This window comes from Castanea sativa, chromosome 9, assembly GCF_040712315.1.
Source record: "Castanea sativa cultivar Marrone di Chiusa Pesio chromosome 9, ASM4071231v1".
In the NCBI taxonomy this organism is placed as follows: Eukaryota; Viridiplantae; Streptophyta; class Magnoliopsida; order Fagales; family Fagaceae; genus Castanea; species Castanea sativa.
This window is the reverse complement of record NC_134021.1, coordinates 12,507,825-12,527,559: the sequence shown is the minus strand read 5'-3', so window position 1 is coordinate 12,527,559 and position 19,735 is coordinate 12,507,825. Positions and strand designations below refer to the sequence as shown.

Sequence of the window (19,735 nt, the reverse complement as noted above, 5' to 3'; positions counted from 1 at the left end):
AAATACTAATGCTCTTTGCTGCATAGAGATAAAAGCCAAAGCCAAAAAAAAAAAAAAAAAAAAAAAATTAATTTTGGAAACGGGTAATAAGAAGCTTGTATAAGATAAGGGGTTAATTTTGTAAAACCAGTTGATAGCGAGTTTTCCACCAATTTTTTCTCTATGTTTTGGAGAGATTAATTTTTGGTTTGGGAGAAAATGTCCAAGTTGCACCAAATTCCTACCTACTTTTCCTTCTTATCAAATTATCTGAAAAGCTATTTTCTCTCCCATCTTTTTTTTCATCCGTTCTATTTCTTTTCTAATCAAACACACTCTTAATGAATTTCCTGCCCTTAATTTTTGTGATCAACTATGGCAGAGAAACAATCCCAGTTGAACAGTACCTATTACGGTCCATCAATACCCCCACAAGACCAATCCTACCAACGTCGTGGCCATAGCCGCTGCTGTTGTTACTGCCTTTTCAAGTGCCTTTTGAAAACCACAGTCTCCGTGATTCTCATCACTTTCCTTGCCTACATCATTGCTTGGTTCATCCTTTACCTGGGATGCACGGACGCGGCACTGAAGGTGCCGCACCCGCGTCCGACGCGGCAGGACTCGCCAACGCGCGAGGGACGCCGCTGCTCGCGCGTCGGTGCGGCGTCCGGCCACGTGGCATCTTATTTTTCCCGCCGACTCGCGCCGACGTGGCACCGATTCAAGCAGATTCGGGCCGATTCGGCCAAAATCGGGCTGTTTCGGCCGTATCGGCCGGAGACCGAAACGGCCGAAATGGGCCCGAAACAGCCGAAACAGGCCTCGAATCATGCTGCACCAGCCGAAATCGGCTCTAAATGAGACCCAAAAACCCTAAATCTATCCTTCCTTAATTTTATTTTGAATATTTGTTGCTTCTTTTGTGTTTTCTTTTTGGTTTTGTGTTGTGTTTTGTGTTTCTTGCTTTTTTCTTTCTTTGTTTTGTGAATCAAGGCATAGTAAATTAGTAATATGTTTTTTAAGAATATTTTAATAGTAAAAATATATATAAAATATAAATAAAAATATTTTTAATAATTTTTTAATTGCCGAGTCCCGCCGCACCCGCACCCACTTTTTTCAAAAATTGCCGAGTCCCGCACCCGTACCCGCACCCGTGCTTCATAGTCCTTTACCCCAGAAGCTTCAAGCTCCATGTAACGGATGCCAAACTCACTAAGTTCAATTTCACAACCAACAACAACATTCTCCAATACAAACTTGATGTCAACATCTCTCTCAGGAACCCCCACAAGAAGGTGGCTATCTACTTCGACAAAATCAAGGCCAATGCACTCTACGAGGGCCAGAGGTTCGATACAGAGAGTTTGACGGAGTTGGGTTTTGTAGTAGACCGCAAGAGTACGCATTTTTTGAATGCAACTTTTGCAGGTCAGCAATTGATTGACCTTGATGATCATGAGATTTCGGACTTCAATGAGGAGAAGAGTGCTGGGGTTTATAGTATTGATTTGAGGTTCTATCTTCTTATGAGGTTCGGGATCGGAGATTTCATAACTGGGAAATACAAGCCAAAAGTTACGTGCGAATTGGAAGTTCCATTGAGTTCTAGGGGAAATTCATCAACAGCTCGGTTTCAGACCACCAGGTGCCGCTTATATTATCTAATTGCCCGAAACCATCGTTATGTCTGATTCAGGATTGTAATATATTCTTATTATGTATATTTTTTTTCCTAATTATGATTTCTTCAATATTTTGTTATTTGGAGTAAAATACGGACTCGGGTTTGTGTGATATAGATCGAGCTGGTTATTATCATATTATATATGCTTTCAGACTTTATAGTCATATATATCATGGATTTTATTGGGATATCATATTTGGATTTTTTTTTTTTTTTTTTGAGAGAGAGTTTCAAATTATGGTGTCCGCTCTTGATAATAGCTCTTTATTATCAGACCAAGACACCAATCAGTTTTTGGTGTAAGTGGGAGTTGAACCTCAAATTCCTTATACAACTATCAAATACTTTACTAGTTAAGCTAGTTAGAATCCACATATTTGGACTTCCTTGTTCTTTATTTATTTATTTTTTTTTTTAAAGTAAGAATCATATTTGGACTTCCTTGTTGTACGTTGTTAGTGTATGATGCATATCATATTAAGTATAAATTAAAATTTTGGAACATTAATCTTAACCACATAAAGCTTTTTTTTTTTATCCAACATAAAAGCATGTTTGGGCCAAGTAATGGTTAATGGTGGGATGGTTGAAATTCAGTGATGGCCGTAAAAAGTGGCTCACATTGGGCTAAAAAATTAGTGTGAGAAAAAAAAAATGGTGTGAAAAGTAAACGTGTTACAAATTTACTGATTAGCTAAAAACCCACAAGGAAAAAGCTTGGTTTTTTTATTTTTTTGTTAGAGCAATCACATTAGGCTTCCTAAAATGGGATAAGACCCCAATTTAAGGAGAAGACCAAAACAAAGCCTGATATTGGGCTTCTAAAATAGGTAATGACATTGTGTGTAGTGTCTCGTATCTACTGTTCAAACGCCACTAATCCCTCTCTTATTATCTACTTATCTTTAAAAAAAATGAAACGAGAGTAATTATCTACTTATCTATAAAAAAATGAAGAGAGAGTACATCGTAATTAATTACAATAAGCAAAGTGGAGTCAAAATAAATCTAGGGTACTTACTTCAAATGTACGTCATATGTATGTTTGTAATTAATATTGCATCTTTTTTTTTTTTTCCTAAATGAAAAAAGGGGATCTTCGGTATAGACTCTTTGACCCCACAATCCACACTATGTAACAATAATAGATAATACCACATGTATCACCAAGACTTTGACTAAGGTGTTATCCTGAATTCAATACATTTGTTGAAGCACCACTATTAACATATCACATCTTGGTATCATTTATGTCTTTCCTTTTGAGAGTTTTGACTCCTTCCTAATTTTTGATGGCATCATGCTACATTTTATATACTATTGGAATATTGCATATATTGTGCATTTCAATAATAAGATGAGCTACGGTAATTTTATAACATCATGTGCTAGGGTAATTTTAGGTTTATCATATATATCATGGATTTTATTGGGATATCATATTTGGACTTCTTGTTCTTTATTTTTTATTTTTCTAAAGTAAGAATCATATTTGGACTTCCTTGTTGTATTTTGTTAGTGTATGATACAAATCATATCAAGTATAAATTAAAATTTTGGAACATTAATCTTAACCACATAAAAGCATGTTTGGGCCAAGTAATGGTTAATGGTGGGATGATTGAAATTTAGTGAAGGCCGTAAAAAGTGGCTCACATTGGGCTAAAAAATTAGCATGAGAATAAAAATGGTGTGAAAAGTAAACGCGTTACAAATTTACTAATTAACTAAAAACCAAAAGGAAATATCTTGTTGGCGTGTAAGTTTAAGTCATTATTCCATGTCGCTAAGTATTGAGTCTAGTTTCCCCTTCTTCTATTCCAAATAAAAAATAAAAATAAAAAAGGAAATAGCTTGGTTTTTTTTTTTGGTGTTAGAGCAATCACATTGGGCTTCCTATAATGGGATAGGACCCCAATTTAGGGAGAAGACCAAAAATAAAAAGTCTGAAATTAGGCTTCTAAAATAGGTAATGACATCGTGGATTCCAATTAGCTCAACTGGTAAAGTCTCTGATAGTTGAATAAAAGATCTAGGGTTCAATCCCCACCTACACCAAAAACTAATTAGTGTATTGGTCTGATGACAGAGAGCGCTCATCAAGAACGGACATCATAGGTTAAAACTCTCTCAAAAAAAAAAAAGGTGATGACATCATGTGTGGAGTATCCTTTCTACTATTCAAACGCCACTAATCCCTTTCTCATTATCTACTTATCTAAAAAAATGAAATGAGAGAGTCATTATCTACTTATCTTAAAAAAATGAAGAGAGAGAGAGAGAGAGAACATCATAATTAATCACAATAAGCAAAGTGGAGTCAAAATAAGTCCAGGGTACTTACTTCAAACGTACATCATATGTATGTTTGTAATTAATATTGCATCTTTTTTTTTTTTTGAATGAAAAAAAAAAAAAAAAAAGATGTTTTCAATATGGACTCATCGACTCTACAATCCACACCATGTAATAGTAAAAGGTAATACAATATGTATCACTAGGATTTTGATGAGGTATCATCGTGAATAAAATACATTTTTTGAAGCACCACAATTAACATATCACATCTTGGTATCATTTATGTCTTTCCTTTTGAGAGTTTTGACTCCATCCTAATTTCCAATGACTTCATGCTACATTTTATATACTATTGGGATATTGCATATATTGTGCATTTGTATAATAAGATGAGCTATGGTAATTTTATAACATCATGTGCTGGGGTAATTTTAGGTTTATTATAATTTTATAACATCATTTCTAATTAATTATTATTATTATTATTATTATTATTACATGTCAATGTGCTATATAGTTATATTATTACATGTGCCAAATAAACTTTTGTAAACTCAAATTTTACACATTCTCTTTTGTTGGTTTTTGTAACATGTCAATTTAAACCAATTATAACTGACTGTTTCAATACAAATAAATCACAACAACTTTAAATATTTCATCTCCATGCATATGTTTTGTCAAAATTCAAGTGAGGCTAGGGAAGTTTCCACGAAACACCTTCATGATCCATCACATAACTTAAGTAGGAAGTCTGTAACACCCACAACACTCTAACACAGCTCTTCCGTACTTCTTTCCACATTAGAAGTCTAGAACACGTTTTCTCACATTCACATAACTTCATTATTTTGTGTAATTATTTGCAACATCATCGCTTTTATGTAAGAAGAATGTTGCATGTAACTATTACACCAATAATATCACTAGCTCCATATAAACACACACTTATAAGTTATACTCTCTCACTCCAATTCTCTCTCTCTCTCACTTTGACATACTCTGTGTGTCCCTCTCTTTCTTCGTTGCCATGGAAGAGAAACAATTCCACTTGGATGAAGCCTACTACGGCCCTTCAATCCCACCACCCACCCGATCCTACCGCCACCATGGCAGTGACGACTGGTGCGATGACTGTGGCAGCTGTTGCTGCCTTATTAGCTTCCTTTTACAACTCATTGGCTTAGCTGTTGTCACTGTAGCCCTTGTGTTCCTCATCTTCCACCCCAGCAAGGTTAAGATCCATGTCACTGACGCCTCACTTACACTGTTCAACTTCACCACCACACTCAACTACAATCTCGCTCTCAACATCACTATCAGAAACCCCAACAAAATGATTGGCATATACTACGATAGCATCGAAGCCAGTGCATTCTTTGGGGACCGGTGGTTTGGTTCAGTGTCTCTGACACCGTTTTACCAAGGCCACAAGAACACGACGATTCTTAGTCCTGTGTTCGAAGGGCAAGAATTGGTTTCGCTTGGGGCTAGTGACCTTTCGGTGTTTAATTCAGAGAAAAGTGCTGGGGTTTATGATATTAACGTTAAGCTCAATCTCAGGATTAGGTTTAAGTTGGGTAATAAGGTAAAGACATGGCGGATTAAGCCTGAGATCAAGTGCGACTTGAAGGTTCCTTTGAGTTCTAATGGAAAATCTGGGGCTGGGACGTTTGAGGCTACAAAGTGCCACACCGGTTTCTGATCATCTGAATCTTATTCATGTTTGATTGAGTCCTTGATTATGTTTTACTATCATATATCGATGAGGGTTATTTTCCTAGTGGATGAGGTATACAGATGATTATATATGTGATTATTGTTTTATTTTACATGGTTTTTCTTTTCATGAATTTTTGTTATTTTCTTTTGTATAAAATTATAAATACATAATGAAATGAATGAAACCCTTTTTTTTTTCTTATCCTGTTTTCTCGATGATCATGATTGTCCATTGATTTTTTTAATAGTCTTTTTGTCTATTCACTGTATTTCGTTACTAAGAGTATAGTAAGTGATCTTATTCTAAATTCGAAAATAAAAAAACAAGAGGAAAAAAAGGTGTGGAGTTGGGCAATGGTGCTGATATATCTAAAACTTGAAATCTTATCCCCATAACAATAAATCCCAATTTTTTGTAAAAAAAAAACATTAATAATTATTAATAAAGACGTAACATTCACTTGAATATCATGGAGTAGGTAATTTGTCACATTGGAAAACTTAACCCGCCAAGAAGTCGATATTGAAGTACTAACAAGTGAACAACATATTTCATATATGCATGATTACAGGGGGGTAAAAAATAGTTGGAGCACCATAAGAGCAACTGCATCCGCTTAAGCAAACTTTTCGTCTATTTTGCACACACAAAAAAAAAAACTACTTTTTCTACTTTACACACCTATTTTTACAAAACTTCCACATCAGTCTATCTATTCTACACATTTATTCAATAAAATATTCATTCTTTTACAATTTTTTATTATTTCCTCACTCACTACCCCTCTCTCTCACAAACCCAACACTAAAAAAAATACTAAAATATTAAATGCACAAGCTACAGTAACCGTGCATATATGCATGGTTACTGTAGCACTTGTGCATTTATGCATAATTTTACACCCACCGATGTGGGTGTTTTTTTGCTCAAAATATGTAAAATAGACTATTTTTTGTATTTTGCAAGATTTTGCATGAATTGATGCGGTTGCTCTAAGAAATTCATCTTGCAAGGCCCATGGTAGTTTAACCCCTATGCTCAAGCCCACTTCTACATTCATTGGTAAATGTTAGGCCAAATTGCCCCCAAAGGGCCCAAACCATCCCTAAGAAGTCCATTAGAGCGTTAGTATTAACTGTGCTACCATATTGTTTTTTTGGCACCACTAATACTAAAAAGCATACTACAATGGTGGAGGAAAAGCCAAAAATTTTGGTTTTTGAGCTACAATGCACAACTAAATAGTTGTGCACTATAGCTAAGAAGGTTAAAAAAAATATTTTATTCAAAGTTATATTATTTTATTGTGTTGGTGGTGGCAACTATTGTTTATTGTAGTAAATATATTATTTTATTGTATTGAACGCTAAAATAAAACTACTAATGTTGAGTGTGTTGTAAAGTGAAGTAGTAAAATAAATAAAGTAATTTTTTGTAGTGTCAAACTACTAAATTTATAGCTCCACCAATGTGGATGCTCTAAGCCCAGGTTACCCAAGTAGCCTAAACATTTGCACTTTCGACATGGGCTGATGGACCTAACGAGTTGAGGTTTTTTTTTTTTTTTCCTTAGTATATGTAGTAAGATAAGTGGAGAAGGATATTCAAGATTTGAGACACATACATGAAACAACATAAAAGATACCATTACTATTTAAACTATTACTCGAATTTGTTGGACTATGTAAAGCCTAATTTGTATTTGAGGTTTGTGGCCCAATCTAACTTCGAAGCATGATGATTTTAACTGGGAATTGAGAGATTTTCTAAGGCTTTGTATTTTGGTCATTTTGGTTCAGGGTTTATTGTTGTATTGAAAAACTGTATTGTACAGTTGTCCTTATATTTTCTTTGTAATCTAATAAAAATGTAACAATTTTGTAGATTTAGGTAAATTGCTGAACCATGTAGATGGGGTTTGTATGATTGTGTAATTTTCTCTGTACAATTTTTTTTCTTTCTTTTTTCCGTTTCTCACATGTTTTTCACATGTTTAGGAATTAGGTAATTAGGTTAAATTCCTATCAGAACCCAATTTGTGGAGTGTTTGAAAGCAGTAAGATATGCCATGTCAAAGTTGCGGCTCTTCTTTCAACATTAGGATACGCCCTATCACAATTCTTTATTCTCAGTTGACTTAATTCTCTACCCACCCCAAATATAAACACACACTTATAAATTATATACCACCACTTCTATAATTTACACCAAACACTTCAATTCTCTATCACCCTTTCAAAAACTCTCTGTGGCCCTCTCTTTCTTTGTTTCCATGGCAGAGAAACAATCCCACTTGAACGGAGCCTACTATGGTCCTTCAATCCCGCCACCCGCCCGAACGTACCACCGCCCTGGCCGGGGCGATGGCTGCGGCTGTGGCTGCCTTATTTGCTTCCTTCTCGAACTCATTGGCACAATTTTTGTCATTGTAGGCGTTGCGGTCCTCGTCTTCTGGCTCATCTTTCGCCCCAACAGAGTCAACTTTTACGTCACTGACGCTTCTCTTACACAGTTCGACTTCACCACCAACACCAACACGCTCAACTACAATCTCGCTCTCAACATCACTATCCGAAACCCCAACAAAAAGATTGGCATATACTATGATGACATCGAAGCCAGTGTATTCTTCGAGGACCAGAGGTTTGGTACAGAGTTTCTGACACCGTTTTATCAAGGCCACAAGAATACAACGATTCTCAGTCCTGTATTCAAAGGGCAACAATTGGTTTTGCTTGGGACTAATGAGCTTTTGGTGTTCAACTCTGAGAAAAGTATAGGGGTTTATTATATAAAAGTTAGGCTCTATCTCAGGATTAGGTTTAAGTTGGGTAAGGTTAAGACTTGGCGGATTAAGCCTAAGATCAAGTGCGACTTGTTGGTTCCTTTGAGTTCTAATGGAAATTCTGTGGCTGGGACATTTCAAACTACAAAGTGCCGCATCGGTTTCTAATGATTTGGGTCTTTGATTATACAGATGATTATATGTTTATTGTTTCATTGTATTTTGTTCTGTTTTGTTTTTCTTTTCATGAGTTTTTTTTTTTTTTTTAATCTTTTCTTTTGTTGTATAAAATTATAAATAAATAAAGAATGAAAGTAGTGGTTTTTTCCCGATGTCCTCGATGATGATTGTGAACTGATATTTTAGTGGACTTTTTGTGTACTGAGAAGATTATAGTAAACTGATTCCAAACTCACGTTTTGTCATAAGTTGATTGATTATATTACACAAACAAGAGGCTAGAAGAAGTAGGTGTTGAATTGGCCAATGGTGCTGGTTTCCCAAATTTTATTAAAATAATATTGATATTTTTTAATAAAGACGTAACATGCTAACATTCATCTGAATATCATGAAGTGGGTAATAAGTCACATTGAACAACGTAATCAGACAAGGCGGTATAGATAAAAGTGAACAATATTAATATTACATAGTCAATCATGATTAGGAAATAATAATAATAATAATAATAATAACAACAATAGTAGTAGTTGAATCACTATACTAATAATATAATAATAGTTGAAGCACCCACGGTGGAGAACAAAAATGAATTCTTGGCAACAAGTAAGATCCTTGATGACTTGCTCCTTAAACCGGAAATATATTGGGCACAAAGGTCGAGGGTCTCATGGTCGAATGCTAAAAATTTTCACTCCAAGGCCTCTTAAAGGCGTAGGAGAAACTTTATCCATGAGGTCAGAGATCAAAATAGTGCTTAGGTAGAAGAACCAGAACATGTTGTTGGGTGGAAATTAAGTATTTTGAGAATATTTTTTGCTCAAGTACATGCCAAAGAATGGAGGAATGTCTTAATGCAGTGCAAAATAAGGTGAGCTCAGATATGCAGGATATTTTGTCTAGTGATTATATTGTGGAGGAAATCAAAGCAGCATTGTTCCAAATGAGACCAACCAAGGCTCCTGGACCTGATGGTATGAATGCCCCCTTTTACCAAAAATTTTGGCATATTGTTGGGAATAATGTAATTGCAGCTGTTTTAGATTTCCTGAATTCTGGTAATATGCTTCCTGATATTAATTATACTCATATTGTACTAATCCCAAAGGTGAAATCTCCTGAAAAAGTTTCTGACTTTAGACCTGTTAGCCTTTGTAATGTCATTTATAAAATTATTTCTAAACTAATGGCTAACAGACTGAAGCAGATTCTTCCTCAGTTGATTGCTCCTACTCAAAGTGCTTTTGTGCCAGACAGACTGATCACTGAAAATGTCCTTATGGCATATGAGACCCTACATGCCATGCATTCTAGGAAAACAGGCAAGAAGGTTTCACTAGCTCTGAAATTAGATATCAGCAAGGCCTATGATCGAGTTGAATGGGACTTTTTGAATGGCATAATGGTCAGGTTGGGCTTTCCCAATGTTTGGATTAAGAGGGTAATGTGCTGTTTATCTACACCATCATTCTCTGTTTGTATCAATGGTAAAGCCTATAGGAAAATTATGCCATCCAGAGGTCTTCACCAGGGCGATCTACTATCTCCTTACCTATTCTTGCTATGTGCAGAGGGGTTTACACCTTTGTTGGCTAAATCAGAAAAGGAGGGGCGACTCAATGGGGTTGCAGTTTGTAGAAGTGCACCCAGGATATCCCATCTCCTATTTGCAGACGACTCATTACTTTTTTGCCAGGCTTCTCAGGAGAGGTACATTGTGTTACAAATTTCCTTCAATTATATGTAGATTCATCTGGTCAATGTATCAATTTTGAAAAATCATCATTATACTTTAGTAGCAACACAAATGTTGAACGAAGAGAGACCATAAGAAATATGTTGGGGGTTAAGGAGGTGGAAAGATTCGAGTCTTATTTGGGGCTGCCCACGCTCCTTGGTTGATCAAAATATTAAGCCTTTTTCATTTCTGAAGTATAGAGTCTGGAAAAAGATGCAAGGATGGAAAGCAAAAATGTTATCAAGAGCGAGCAAAAAGGTACTGATTAAAGCTGTAGCCAAATCCATTCCCACATACACGATGGCGGTGTTTCTGCTTCTTGCTTCCTGCTAAGCTCTATAACAAGCTCAATGCCTTGTGTGCAAGATTTTGGTAGGGCCAAACAAAAGATGAAAAAAAATCCACTAGAAAAATTGTGCGGTGTTATCTCAGCCAAAGAAAGAAGGTGGAATGGGCTTTCGTGGCTTGAAGGACTTTAATTTGGCTATGCTTGCCAAGCAAGGGTGGAGATTGCTTTACAAGTGCTTTAAGGCACAGTATTTCCCATGGTTCACCTTTTTAGATGCCTAGGATGTTCCTAATAGTTCTTATGTGTGGAAAAGTCTGATGGCAGCCCAACCAATTCTTAAAAAAGGATGTTGCTGGAAGGTGGGAGATGAGTCTGCAATTCGGGTTATGGCTAACAAGTGGATTCCAAACCAAGTCACTAATCAGGTGCTTCACCCACCAATGGAGGAGGAATGGGAGTGGCAGGTTTCAGACCTTATTAATTGGAGGACAAATTCTTAGGACCAGGAGGTAGTAAAGGCTAAATTCCAGAGGACTGATACAGAGGCCATCCTGCGCATTCCATTGAGCCATAGACAAGTTCCTGACAGGTTGTTTTGGCTGCATTATAAGAGCGGTGACTACTCAGTGAAATCAGGATATCATAAGCAAGGTTAATCTCCAAGCAAGAAGCTGATATGGGTGAGAATGCACGGGAGGTATCTGGAAGCTTGGTTTGGGCGAAACTGTGGAAACTTAAGATTCCAAATAAAATTAGAGTGTTTGGTTGGAGAACCTGCCTTGACATTCAGCCTACACATGTGAATTTAGCTCGATGGAAAATTCTTGCAGATGACAGATGTGGGGTGTGTTTACAGGCCAAGGAATCCGGATATCATGTTCTATGGGAATGTGGGTTGGCCCAAGATATATGGGCTGGTTGCTCAAGTCGATTGCAAAAGGGAACGTCTAGCTATGAGGACATGTTGCAACTAGTTGAACACATGCAGCAACGTCAAACGGATGAGGAGCTGGAACTCTTTTGGGTCTAATGTTGGTTCATTTGGAATCAACGAAATTCTATAGTGCATGGGGGCACTATCCAAGACCCAGGGAGGTTAAACCAGTGAGCTAAAGATTATCTAAAGGAGTATCGGGTGGCACAGGCTCATTTGACGGTCTCGGATACTTGTGTTTTAGTGCAGAAATGGCATCCTCCATCAGGTTCCTTTTACAAATTGAATTTCGACGCCACGGTGTTTAGTGATACATGCTCCACGAGATTTGGGGCTATTATCCGTAATAATTTGGGGGAGGTTATGGTTGCTATGTCTGCCAAAGGGCTTGGTGTTATGGATAGTGAAGAGGCCGAGGTGCTTGCATGTCAGAGAGCGCTTGAGTTTGCCGTGGATGCTGGATTTGAGGAGCTGGTGATTGAAGGTGACAACTCCACTGTTATAAACTCCATTGCTTCCCTGCGGGCCTTACAGTCTAGACTGGGGAATATTTATGGGGATATCCGTCTATTAGCTGCAGGTTCCAAATGTATGTCTTTTACTGTGTTAAACGTGAGGCTAATTCTGTTGCTCACTCATTAGCTAGATATGCTAGGTCTATAGATAAGGATATTTTTTCGATGGAGGAGTCTCCACCTCCAGCCATTGAGGCCTTGTATTTGGACTCTCTTTCACTAAATGAATGAATATGTTTGGTTGCGGATTCAAAAATCTATCTCTCATGGGCCCAGGGCTCATGGCAGTTTTACCCCTAAACTCGAGCACACTGCTACGTTTCTTGGTAAGCGTTTGACCAATATGCTCCCAAATCATCCCTAATAAGTCCAATAGGCAATAGAAGCTCGGGTTAACTAGCTAACCTAAACATTTGCCCTTTCAACATAGGTTGATGGACCCAATGTGGTGGCTCCCAAATTATAGACATAAGACACTACAAAAGATACGATTAACAATAGGTTATTACTTGAATTCCAATGAATTGAGCATTTGAAGATGTAACTTATAAGATATGCTATATTAAAATTGCGAATTGGGATGGTTACCCTTATGTAAAGGGTGAAAATTTTGTGAAAATAAGTGAAAATTTTTATTAAAAAAAAAGAGTTTTTCCTTTAATTTTTTTATATTATCCTTTAAAAAAAATCTTATTAAAAGTATCTCTGGGTGGCATGGGGAAGTAGTCTTTGGACAAAAAACAAGGAGCAAGAAGAAGAATAAGGAATTGAAAATAAGATATATTAAAAATATCAAAATATTTTTTATAATTTTATTAATAATAATGTCATTTTAAATTATATCTTATATAGTAGAACCGATGTAGTAATCTAGTATAGTAAGTCAATTTAGTCATGAGCTTGTACTTATACTTGTGCCTATACCTACCATTCCACACCTCAAAATTGCCATTATTACCACGTGCACAATACATTCCAAAAATCAAACGTTAAGAACTGAGCATTTGTCCCCCCCCCCCCCCACCCCCAACCCCCTCCTCTTTATTTAATTATATGGATTTAGAATTTTCATACATCCCCCAAATTACACCAATCCTCTTATGATTTCACAAAATGTCACCCCGGCCGTTTCAAAAAATGACACTATGCTTTATGAGGTTTGTATAACTACAACAAATAAATAAATATACTTATCCTCTATTACTTTCTTAATGGAAAATTGCAATTTAAAGAAAATATTATTACCCAAACAATTAAGCAAAATGACATTTTTGACTGTCAATTTTTGAAACGCTTGAGCATTGCATCTAGTATTTAGAAAATATCCAATTTTACCATCTCAAAAGTTGTTTTATTTCTTAGAGCATTCTTATCAAAAGTGCTAAAAATACTAAATGCTATTTTTTAGCATTTTTAGCACCTCAAATGATAAAAACTCATCTACATCAAATATCCTAAATCTTAAAATATTTAGCATTGAGCTACAGTAGAATCTCATTTTTGAGACCCTACTGTAGCAAGATGCTAGAATTTTTTAATTTTTTCTTTTTCTTTTTCTCTCTCCCACTCTCTCGTGTGTCATGCTTTCTTCTCCCCTTCTCTCTTTCTCTATCTCTTTCTCAATTTCTCCTTCTTAGATTCAAGCTTTCCTCTCTCTTTCCCTTTCTCCTTCTCAGACTCAAGTTTCTTCTCAAATGATAGACACTAATGATAGACGACAGACGCCGCAAGTCCACCTCTGCATTTCGAAAATCCTCGACGAAACCCAGACAAGGACAATGTTGTTCTGAGACCAAAATGGCACGCACGATTTGGGGTTCGGTTTCGGAATTGGATGTACTGTGATGACTTCAACTTGAAGAAGAGGTTGATGGGTGAAGACGTTGAACAGAATTTGGCTTTGCTCAAGATAAATAATTGTGGTTGAGGGAGAAGATGTGGTGGGTGGATGGTGGTGCGGCTATTGATCTCGTCGACGAGGTGCGTGAGGGAGAGGTAGTGGTTGAAGGTCGAGAAGTCTGGGTGCTGAGTTGATTTGTGGGTCTGGGTTACTTTGGTGGCTTTGGTTGTGGAGGGGTTTTTTGCTGCTGTTGTTTGTAGTTGCAGTGGATCTGGCTGGTGGTTGATGGTGGCGATGGTGGGTGGATGTGGTAGTTGTGCTATGGGTGGATGTGGATGCGGTGGGTAGGTGTGAAAGTTTTTTTTTTTTTTTTTATCTACTGTTGTTTATGGTTGTGGTGGATCTGGCTGGCGGCAAGCGGCGATGATGGTGGGTGGATGTGGTGGTTGAGATTTGGGTGGGTGGATATGGTGGCCGGCGGCGCTAAGTTGAGAAAGAGAGACACAGAGGAGAGAGAAACAGAGAGAGAAAGAATAAAAAATAATAATAAAATGATAAAAAAGTAATATTTAAATGAAGTATTAAAAAATATAAGTTTTGATGTAAAAGGTGTTGTAAAGTGACGTATTATATGTTATAAAGTTGGTTTTTGAGATGATAAATGCTAAATTTTTTAGAATCTTTGATAAGAATGCTCTTATACTATACTGTTTACGATGTATCTAATATCTCAACTTTTATTTTACCATGTAACACATTAAAATAATATATCTACATAATTAAATAATATAACCTAATACTCAAATAAAATCCAAAACCCAATAAAATATTATTTTAAAATATACCATTTTGATACTATAACACAATTGTAAATTTTTTTCCGATAATAAACTCTGGATAATGCATACTTTTGAGGATTGGATGCTATTTTACTATTTGGGGAGGTTTTTACAATTCCCAATGCCAATGCTTTAGGGGGGATATCATTTTGGGAAACCTTAAGAGAGGCCCGCTTCTAACTTGCATCAGTCCACCAAAATGTTGGATCTCAAGCATGTGGTTGGTTCCACCCCTTACCTTTTGAGCTACTACTATATATGTTTTCACAGCAAGGGTAGACTTTCTGGTCCATTGGAGGTGGGTCCTTAGATTGCATACAATATATTTTTTTAATTTTTATTATTTTCCAATTTTATTGTTACCTCTCCTCATATATATTTGAATAGTATCTCCTTTTTAGGTAAATATTCTTACCGTTGACTGAAAAGTTTGGAGTTTTATCCTGTTTACACTAATAATTAATTAATATTTTTATCGAATGATAAAAAATAATTATTAAAAATAGATGTTATAAATTGTAAATTTTTTTAAAAAAATTAATTAAATTTAATAATATGATTTTATTGGTCAATAAATTACATAATTAATTTTAATTATTTCTACCACCGCACATTTTAAGGCGATAATCACTTCACAAATATAAGTACTTATGAAATATAAGAGATAAAAGCTAAGATTTAAGTCTCCAAAAATAATTAAAGTAGAATTTTTATTTATATTAAAAAAATTAGTTATCCCCTAGAAATATAGCATTGGTCAGCAGTGCATTCATTTATTTAAATTTAATTAAGAAATATAATACTTTTTATAAAAATTAATATTAAAAAAAAGTTCTTGAGTTATTCAAGATTTTACTGTACAGCCGTGCAGGTAGAGAACAAAGGAAGTATTATTATTATTATTATTATTATTTATTTGTTTTTGAGTGACAATGTAGCTTGAGTTATGAGTTATGAGCTCATGTCTAATCCAAATGAGCAGGAATTTAATGGCTCATAACTGCAGATGTATGGATGAGAGAATACGAATATTGTAAGCCCCAAGAAAAAAAAAAAAAAAACTTCTTTTATTTTCTCATTTTAATGGCAAATCTTATAATAATAACTTGCAGGAATCAGAATCACTTATCACATCGCATCACATACTCCAACAATACGGCAACGTACGGCTTGCAGATTTACTGACGCCTTTGCATGCATTACTTTACCGCCATGAATGCACGATACAAATCTAAACCTTTCACTTGGATTATTAACTCATTAATGAAGCAGCAGATTGGAAATGACACCAAAATAAATGAGATGTGATTTCAGGCCGAGTAGTACTACGCTCAAATCTATCTTTGGAAACAGAAAACTACACGCAAGTTTTCTTTTCACTCCCTCTTTTTTCTAGTTGAGTTTTGATCGGTCCAGTCGCATGGGTGAAGTGACAACGCAAAAGCATTCGCGTCCGGAATGATAAGGGTAGCTTTGGTGAGTAATCTCAAACTTATATTTTTATATTTTAAATAATATTATAATTTTTATATATTTTTTTTTACTCATATATTTTAAAAAATTACATAAATTTTATCTCAAACTACTCTATCAAACACCCCTAAATATTATATGTTATTTTTATTTAACATTTGTCTCTCAAAAACCTCTTACTTCCAGAATTCTAAAAGTAAAAAATTGTAAAATTTTTTCCAATATTGCTAGCGCCATCCTACTTTTATGATGCAACTGTAGACTAAGGAATTTATTTTTTAATCTATTTTATTATTTCCCTCTCCTCTGTGTCAGACTTCACAACTCTCTATCATTCCTTGTTTCGTCTCCCTCTTTGCCACTGATTCACACAAAGGTTCTCTCTCTGATATTATTGTTCTTGCTTTCGCATTTGATCGATTTCATTTTCGAAACTTATATTATCATTGATGATAAAATGTTGGATTGATTGAGTTGTAAAGAAGGTTTTTTTTTTGGGGGCATTTGTTTTCTGGGTATTTCTTTTTTCCTTGGGAGAGTATCAAATTTTGATATGGGTCTGTGTAAAGAATTTATTTTTTGGTTGGGGTATTGGTTTTGGTTAGAATTATGATGTGTGGTTTCAAGTCTGAGGAAATGGCTGGTGCTCGTGAAATTACAGCGGCAGAGTTCTTGCAAGTATGTTGTCCAGTGGCAGCTTTAGAGTTTTTTTTTTTTTTTTTTTTTGTTTTCTTTTCTTCTTCTTGTAGGGAGTCAGCATTAGCAGAGCTAGGAATTTATCGAGGATAAGGAAGTAAAAAATAAAATAACTAATTTTTGTTTATTTATATAACAATTCCATACAATTTAGCATACAATACAACTATATTTTACAATAGTTTAAAAAATTATTAATAATTTAAAGATCGGTAAGACAACAACTATTGAATACATAAACAAATAAAATTAAATAACTAATCATACATTTAATAAAATATAGATGTAAAAAAAAAGTGCAAGAAAAAATAACCTCATACTGTTGTCAATGCTAAAGTAAGCCAAAGTCTGAGAGTGAGATTTTTTTTTTTTTAATGAATAAATTAAATTTTGAATTTTTTTTTATTTCTTATAAAATTAAATATTTTAAGAGTGTTGCTATTATACAACACTTTCACACAAAATTCACAACAAAATATAGATAATAGGTAAAAAAAGTTATGTTTCTAAAATGCAAAAAGTGATAAAATATATTTACACAATTTTCCTTCAAAATTGCCCGCATCAATGAGTATAAAAATGTGCATATTTGCACATTTATTATAGTAACCATGCAAATATGCACTGTTAGGGTAGATATGTATAATAATATTTTTTTATTTTTTTATCTCTCCTCCGTTTTTTATTTTTTATTTTTTATCTCTCCTCTATACTATGAACACTGTCCTCCATTAGCAGTCATAAGCACTTCTTCCTCAGCCCAAAAATCACAGAGCAGAAAGTGCAGTCTGCCAATACTCCTAGCCCGGCTATAACAATCATTTCAACTACAGAAATCACCAAAGAGGAAGCAAATCCTCTTTTGCCACTGATCACCGAAGAAGATGCCTTCGACATGAAACCCAAAGGAACCGCTACAGCTGCCGATCTACTCCACTGTTGCCACTGATCTGCTGCTACTACTGCTGCTGCTCTACCGCCGGATCTGCCGTTGTGTGTGAGTGTTTGAGAGAGGAAAATAGTTAAGGGAGGAATGAGAGAGAGACTTTTGGATTGGACTGATAAAAGATACAGTAACTTTGAGAATTAATAAATAAGTAATAATAAATAATAAATAATTTTATTTAAATAGAGTATAATGTAAAATAGATGAATTGACGTGCGTGTTTTAGAAAAGTGATAGTATAAAATAGAAAAAGTAGGTTTTTAGTGTAATATAGACGAAAACATTTGGCCAAACTGATACGGTTGCTCTTACATGCAAATCCAGATAAAAGTCAATTCCAACTTACTATTTAATTTTTGTTGTGAAAATAACACTAAGTTGACCATATTTAAGTTAATTTCAGTTGGGTTTGAAAAAAATTAAAATTACGGCGTTCAAATTTTTAATTTTTATTTCAGAGTCAAAACAAAAAAAACAAAAAAAAAAATTATATAAAATTGCTTTTGTTGGGGGTAGGTCAGGGGGTTCATTTAAACCCCCTGGGCTATGTGTTATGCCGCCCCTGATGTTGTGACGGCCATTCTGTTTGGTTGTTGAGGAATTATAGGAAAATATATGCAAGATTGAGAATTTTGTGATGGTAAAGTAACTTTTGTTTTGTTTGGGTACTAAAAAGTGCATGTTGTTAAAATTCCTTTTTTTTTTTTTTTAAGTACTTCATGTTTTCTAATCAAGCAAGCAATGTTTTAACTTTTTGTGTTTGTGTGTTCATATTGGTTGTCTTTCTAGGCAGTGGCTTAAGCTAGCATTTAAAAAAAAAAAAAATTGTGACTATATTCTATTTTGTATTTCAGGGTACGAGTAGGCAAAATCTGTTTTTTACATAGAAATTTTCAAAGAAATAGAAGTCATTTGCTATGACTGGTGCTTAAAGGAAGATATGATTTTGGGATATATTATTTTATTGTGTAAAAATATTATTTTAATGTGTTGTATTGTAAAATAAAAGTTAGGATGTTGAGAATATAAACATCAATTATTGCACGTGGCCAAGTTAAGGCTTTAGAATGAAACCAAGGATGCTCTCTAGAGAAGAGGAAGCAGAGCAGGCCCAGAGTAATAAAAAGGTGAAGGATATTCACCACGCTGATTTCAATATTGGTTCTAAGGAGGGTTCTCCCTCTCCAAGATTCCATAACACAGGAACCTCTCTCGGAGGTTCCTTCAAGGATAAGCTCATGGGTGATATACCAGGAGCATATGTGAAAGCTTTTGAGTTCGAGAGTCTCATGGATGAAGATGTGGAATCTGATGGTGAGAATGAGGAAGATGCTAATTGGAACTGGGTTAGCTGGGTGAACATGAGGCTTTCTAAGGAGACAAAGCAGCGTATTAGAGGTCCTTGGTCGAGAGCTATTATTGTCAAGCTTGTTGGTAGGTCAGTGGGTTTTGCTTACTTAAAATCTAAACTTAGCCAACTGTGGAGGCCGTCGGAAAGAATGGATTGTGTGGACCTGGGATTTGGTTTTTTTTTTTTCTAATCAGGTTCTTTTCTAAAGAGGACCTTGATGCAGTACTTATGAAAGGTCCATGGTTCATAGGAGATCACTTCCTCTCTATAAGACCATGGGAGCCTTTTTTCAAGCCATCGACGGCAAATGTGTCTCTCATTGCTATCTCGACCCGTCTTTATGAATTACCCATTGAGCTCCATGATGCAGAGGTTTTGAAACAGATTGGAGAGTCTATTGGGAAGGTTTTAAGGATTGACGCCCACACGGCCATGGAAACTCGTGGTAAATATGCAAGG

At 35.3% G+C, this 19,735-nt stretch overlaps 4 protein-coding genes across 4 annotated transcripts; all 4 read left to right on the top strand.

The window, feature by feature from the left end:
• Window positions 1–289: 289 nt before the first annotated feature.
• On the top strand, window positions 290–1,801 carry LOC142609690 (NDR1/HIN1-like protein 10). The gene is made up of 2 exons (XM_075781348.1): window positions 290–535; window positions 1,147–1,801. Exons 1-2 carry the CDS (start codon window positions 355–357, stop codon window positions 1,674–1,676), a joined length of 711 nt encoding a protein of 236 aa, XP_075637463.1. The 5' UTR covers window positions 290–354; the 3' UTR covers window positions 1,677–1,801.
• A 3,146-nt stretch (window positions 1,802–4,947) lies between these two features.
• On the top strand, window positions 4,948–5,871 carry LOC142611081 (NDR1/HIN1-like protein 10). The gene has a single exon (XM_075783108.1). It carries the CDS (start codon window positions 4,998–5,000, stop codon window positions 5,670–5,672), a length of 675 nt encoding a protein of 224 aa, XP_075639223.1. The 5' UTR covers window positions 4,948–4,997; the 3' UTR covers window positions 5,673–5,871.
• Window positions 5,872–7,881: 2,010 nt separating this feature from the next.
• On the top strand, window positions 7,882–8,807 carry LOC142610886 (NDR1/HIN1-like protein 10). The gene has a single exon (XM_075782859.1). The coding sequence runs from the start codon at window positions 7,963–7,965 to the stop codon at window positions 8,641–8,643; it is 681 nt and encodes a 226-aa protein (XP_075638974.1). The 5' UTR covers window positions 7,882–7,962; the 3' UTR covers window positions 8,644–8,807.
• Window positions 8,808–11,358: 2,551 nt separating this feature from the next.
• On the top strand, window positions 11,359–12,362 carry LOC142608763 (uncharacterized). Its single transcript, XM_075780443.1, has 3 exons — window positions 11,359–11,706; window positions 11,827–12,205; window positions 12,259–12,362. The coding sequence occupies exons 1-3, from the start codon at window positions 11,359–11,361 to the stop codon at window positions 12,360–12,362; spliced, it is 831 nt and encodes a 276-aa protein (XP_075636558.1).
• Window positions 12,363–19,735: the final 7,373 nt, after the last annotated feature.

Excerpts from the sequence above, each read along its gene's own strand:
- LOC142609690 (XM_075781348.1), top strand. The coding sequence starts at position 355 with ATGGCAGAGAAACAATCCCAGTTGAACAGTACCTATTACGGTCCATCA. Across the intron at positions 536-1,146 it reads TGCCTACATCATTGCTTGGT|TAGTCCTTTACCCCAGAAGC; the intron begins TCATCCTTTACC and ends ACCCGTGCTTCA.
- LOC142611081 (XM_075783108.1), top strand. The coding sequence starts at position 4,998 with ATGGAAGAGAAACAATTCCACTTGGATGAAGCCTACTACGGCCCTTCA.
- LOC142610886 (XM_075782859.1), top strand. The coding sequence starts at position 7,963 with ATGGCAGAGAAACAATCCCACTTGAACGGAGCCTACTATGGTCCTTCA.
- LOC142608763 (XM_075780443.1), top strand. The coding sequence starts at position 11,359 with ATGGGTGAGAATGCACGGGAGGTATCTGGAAGCTTGGTTTGGGCGAAA. Across the intron at positions 11,707-11,826 it reads AGGAGCTGGAACTCTTTTGG|GCTCATTTGACGGTCTCGGA; the intron begins GTCTAATGTTGG and ends CGGGTGGCACAG. Across the intron at positions 12,206-12,258 it reads ATTAGCTGCAGGTTCCAAAT|CTAGATATGCTAGGTCTATA; the intron begins GTATGTCTTTTA and ends CTCACTCATTAG.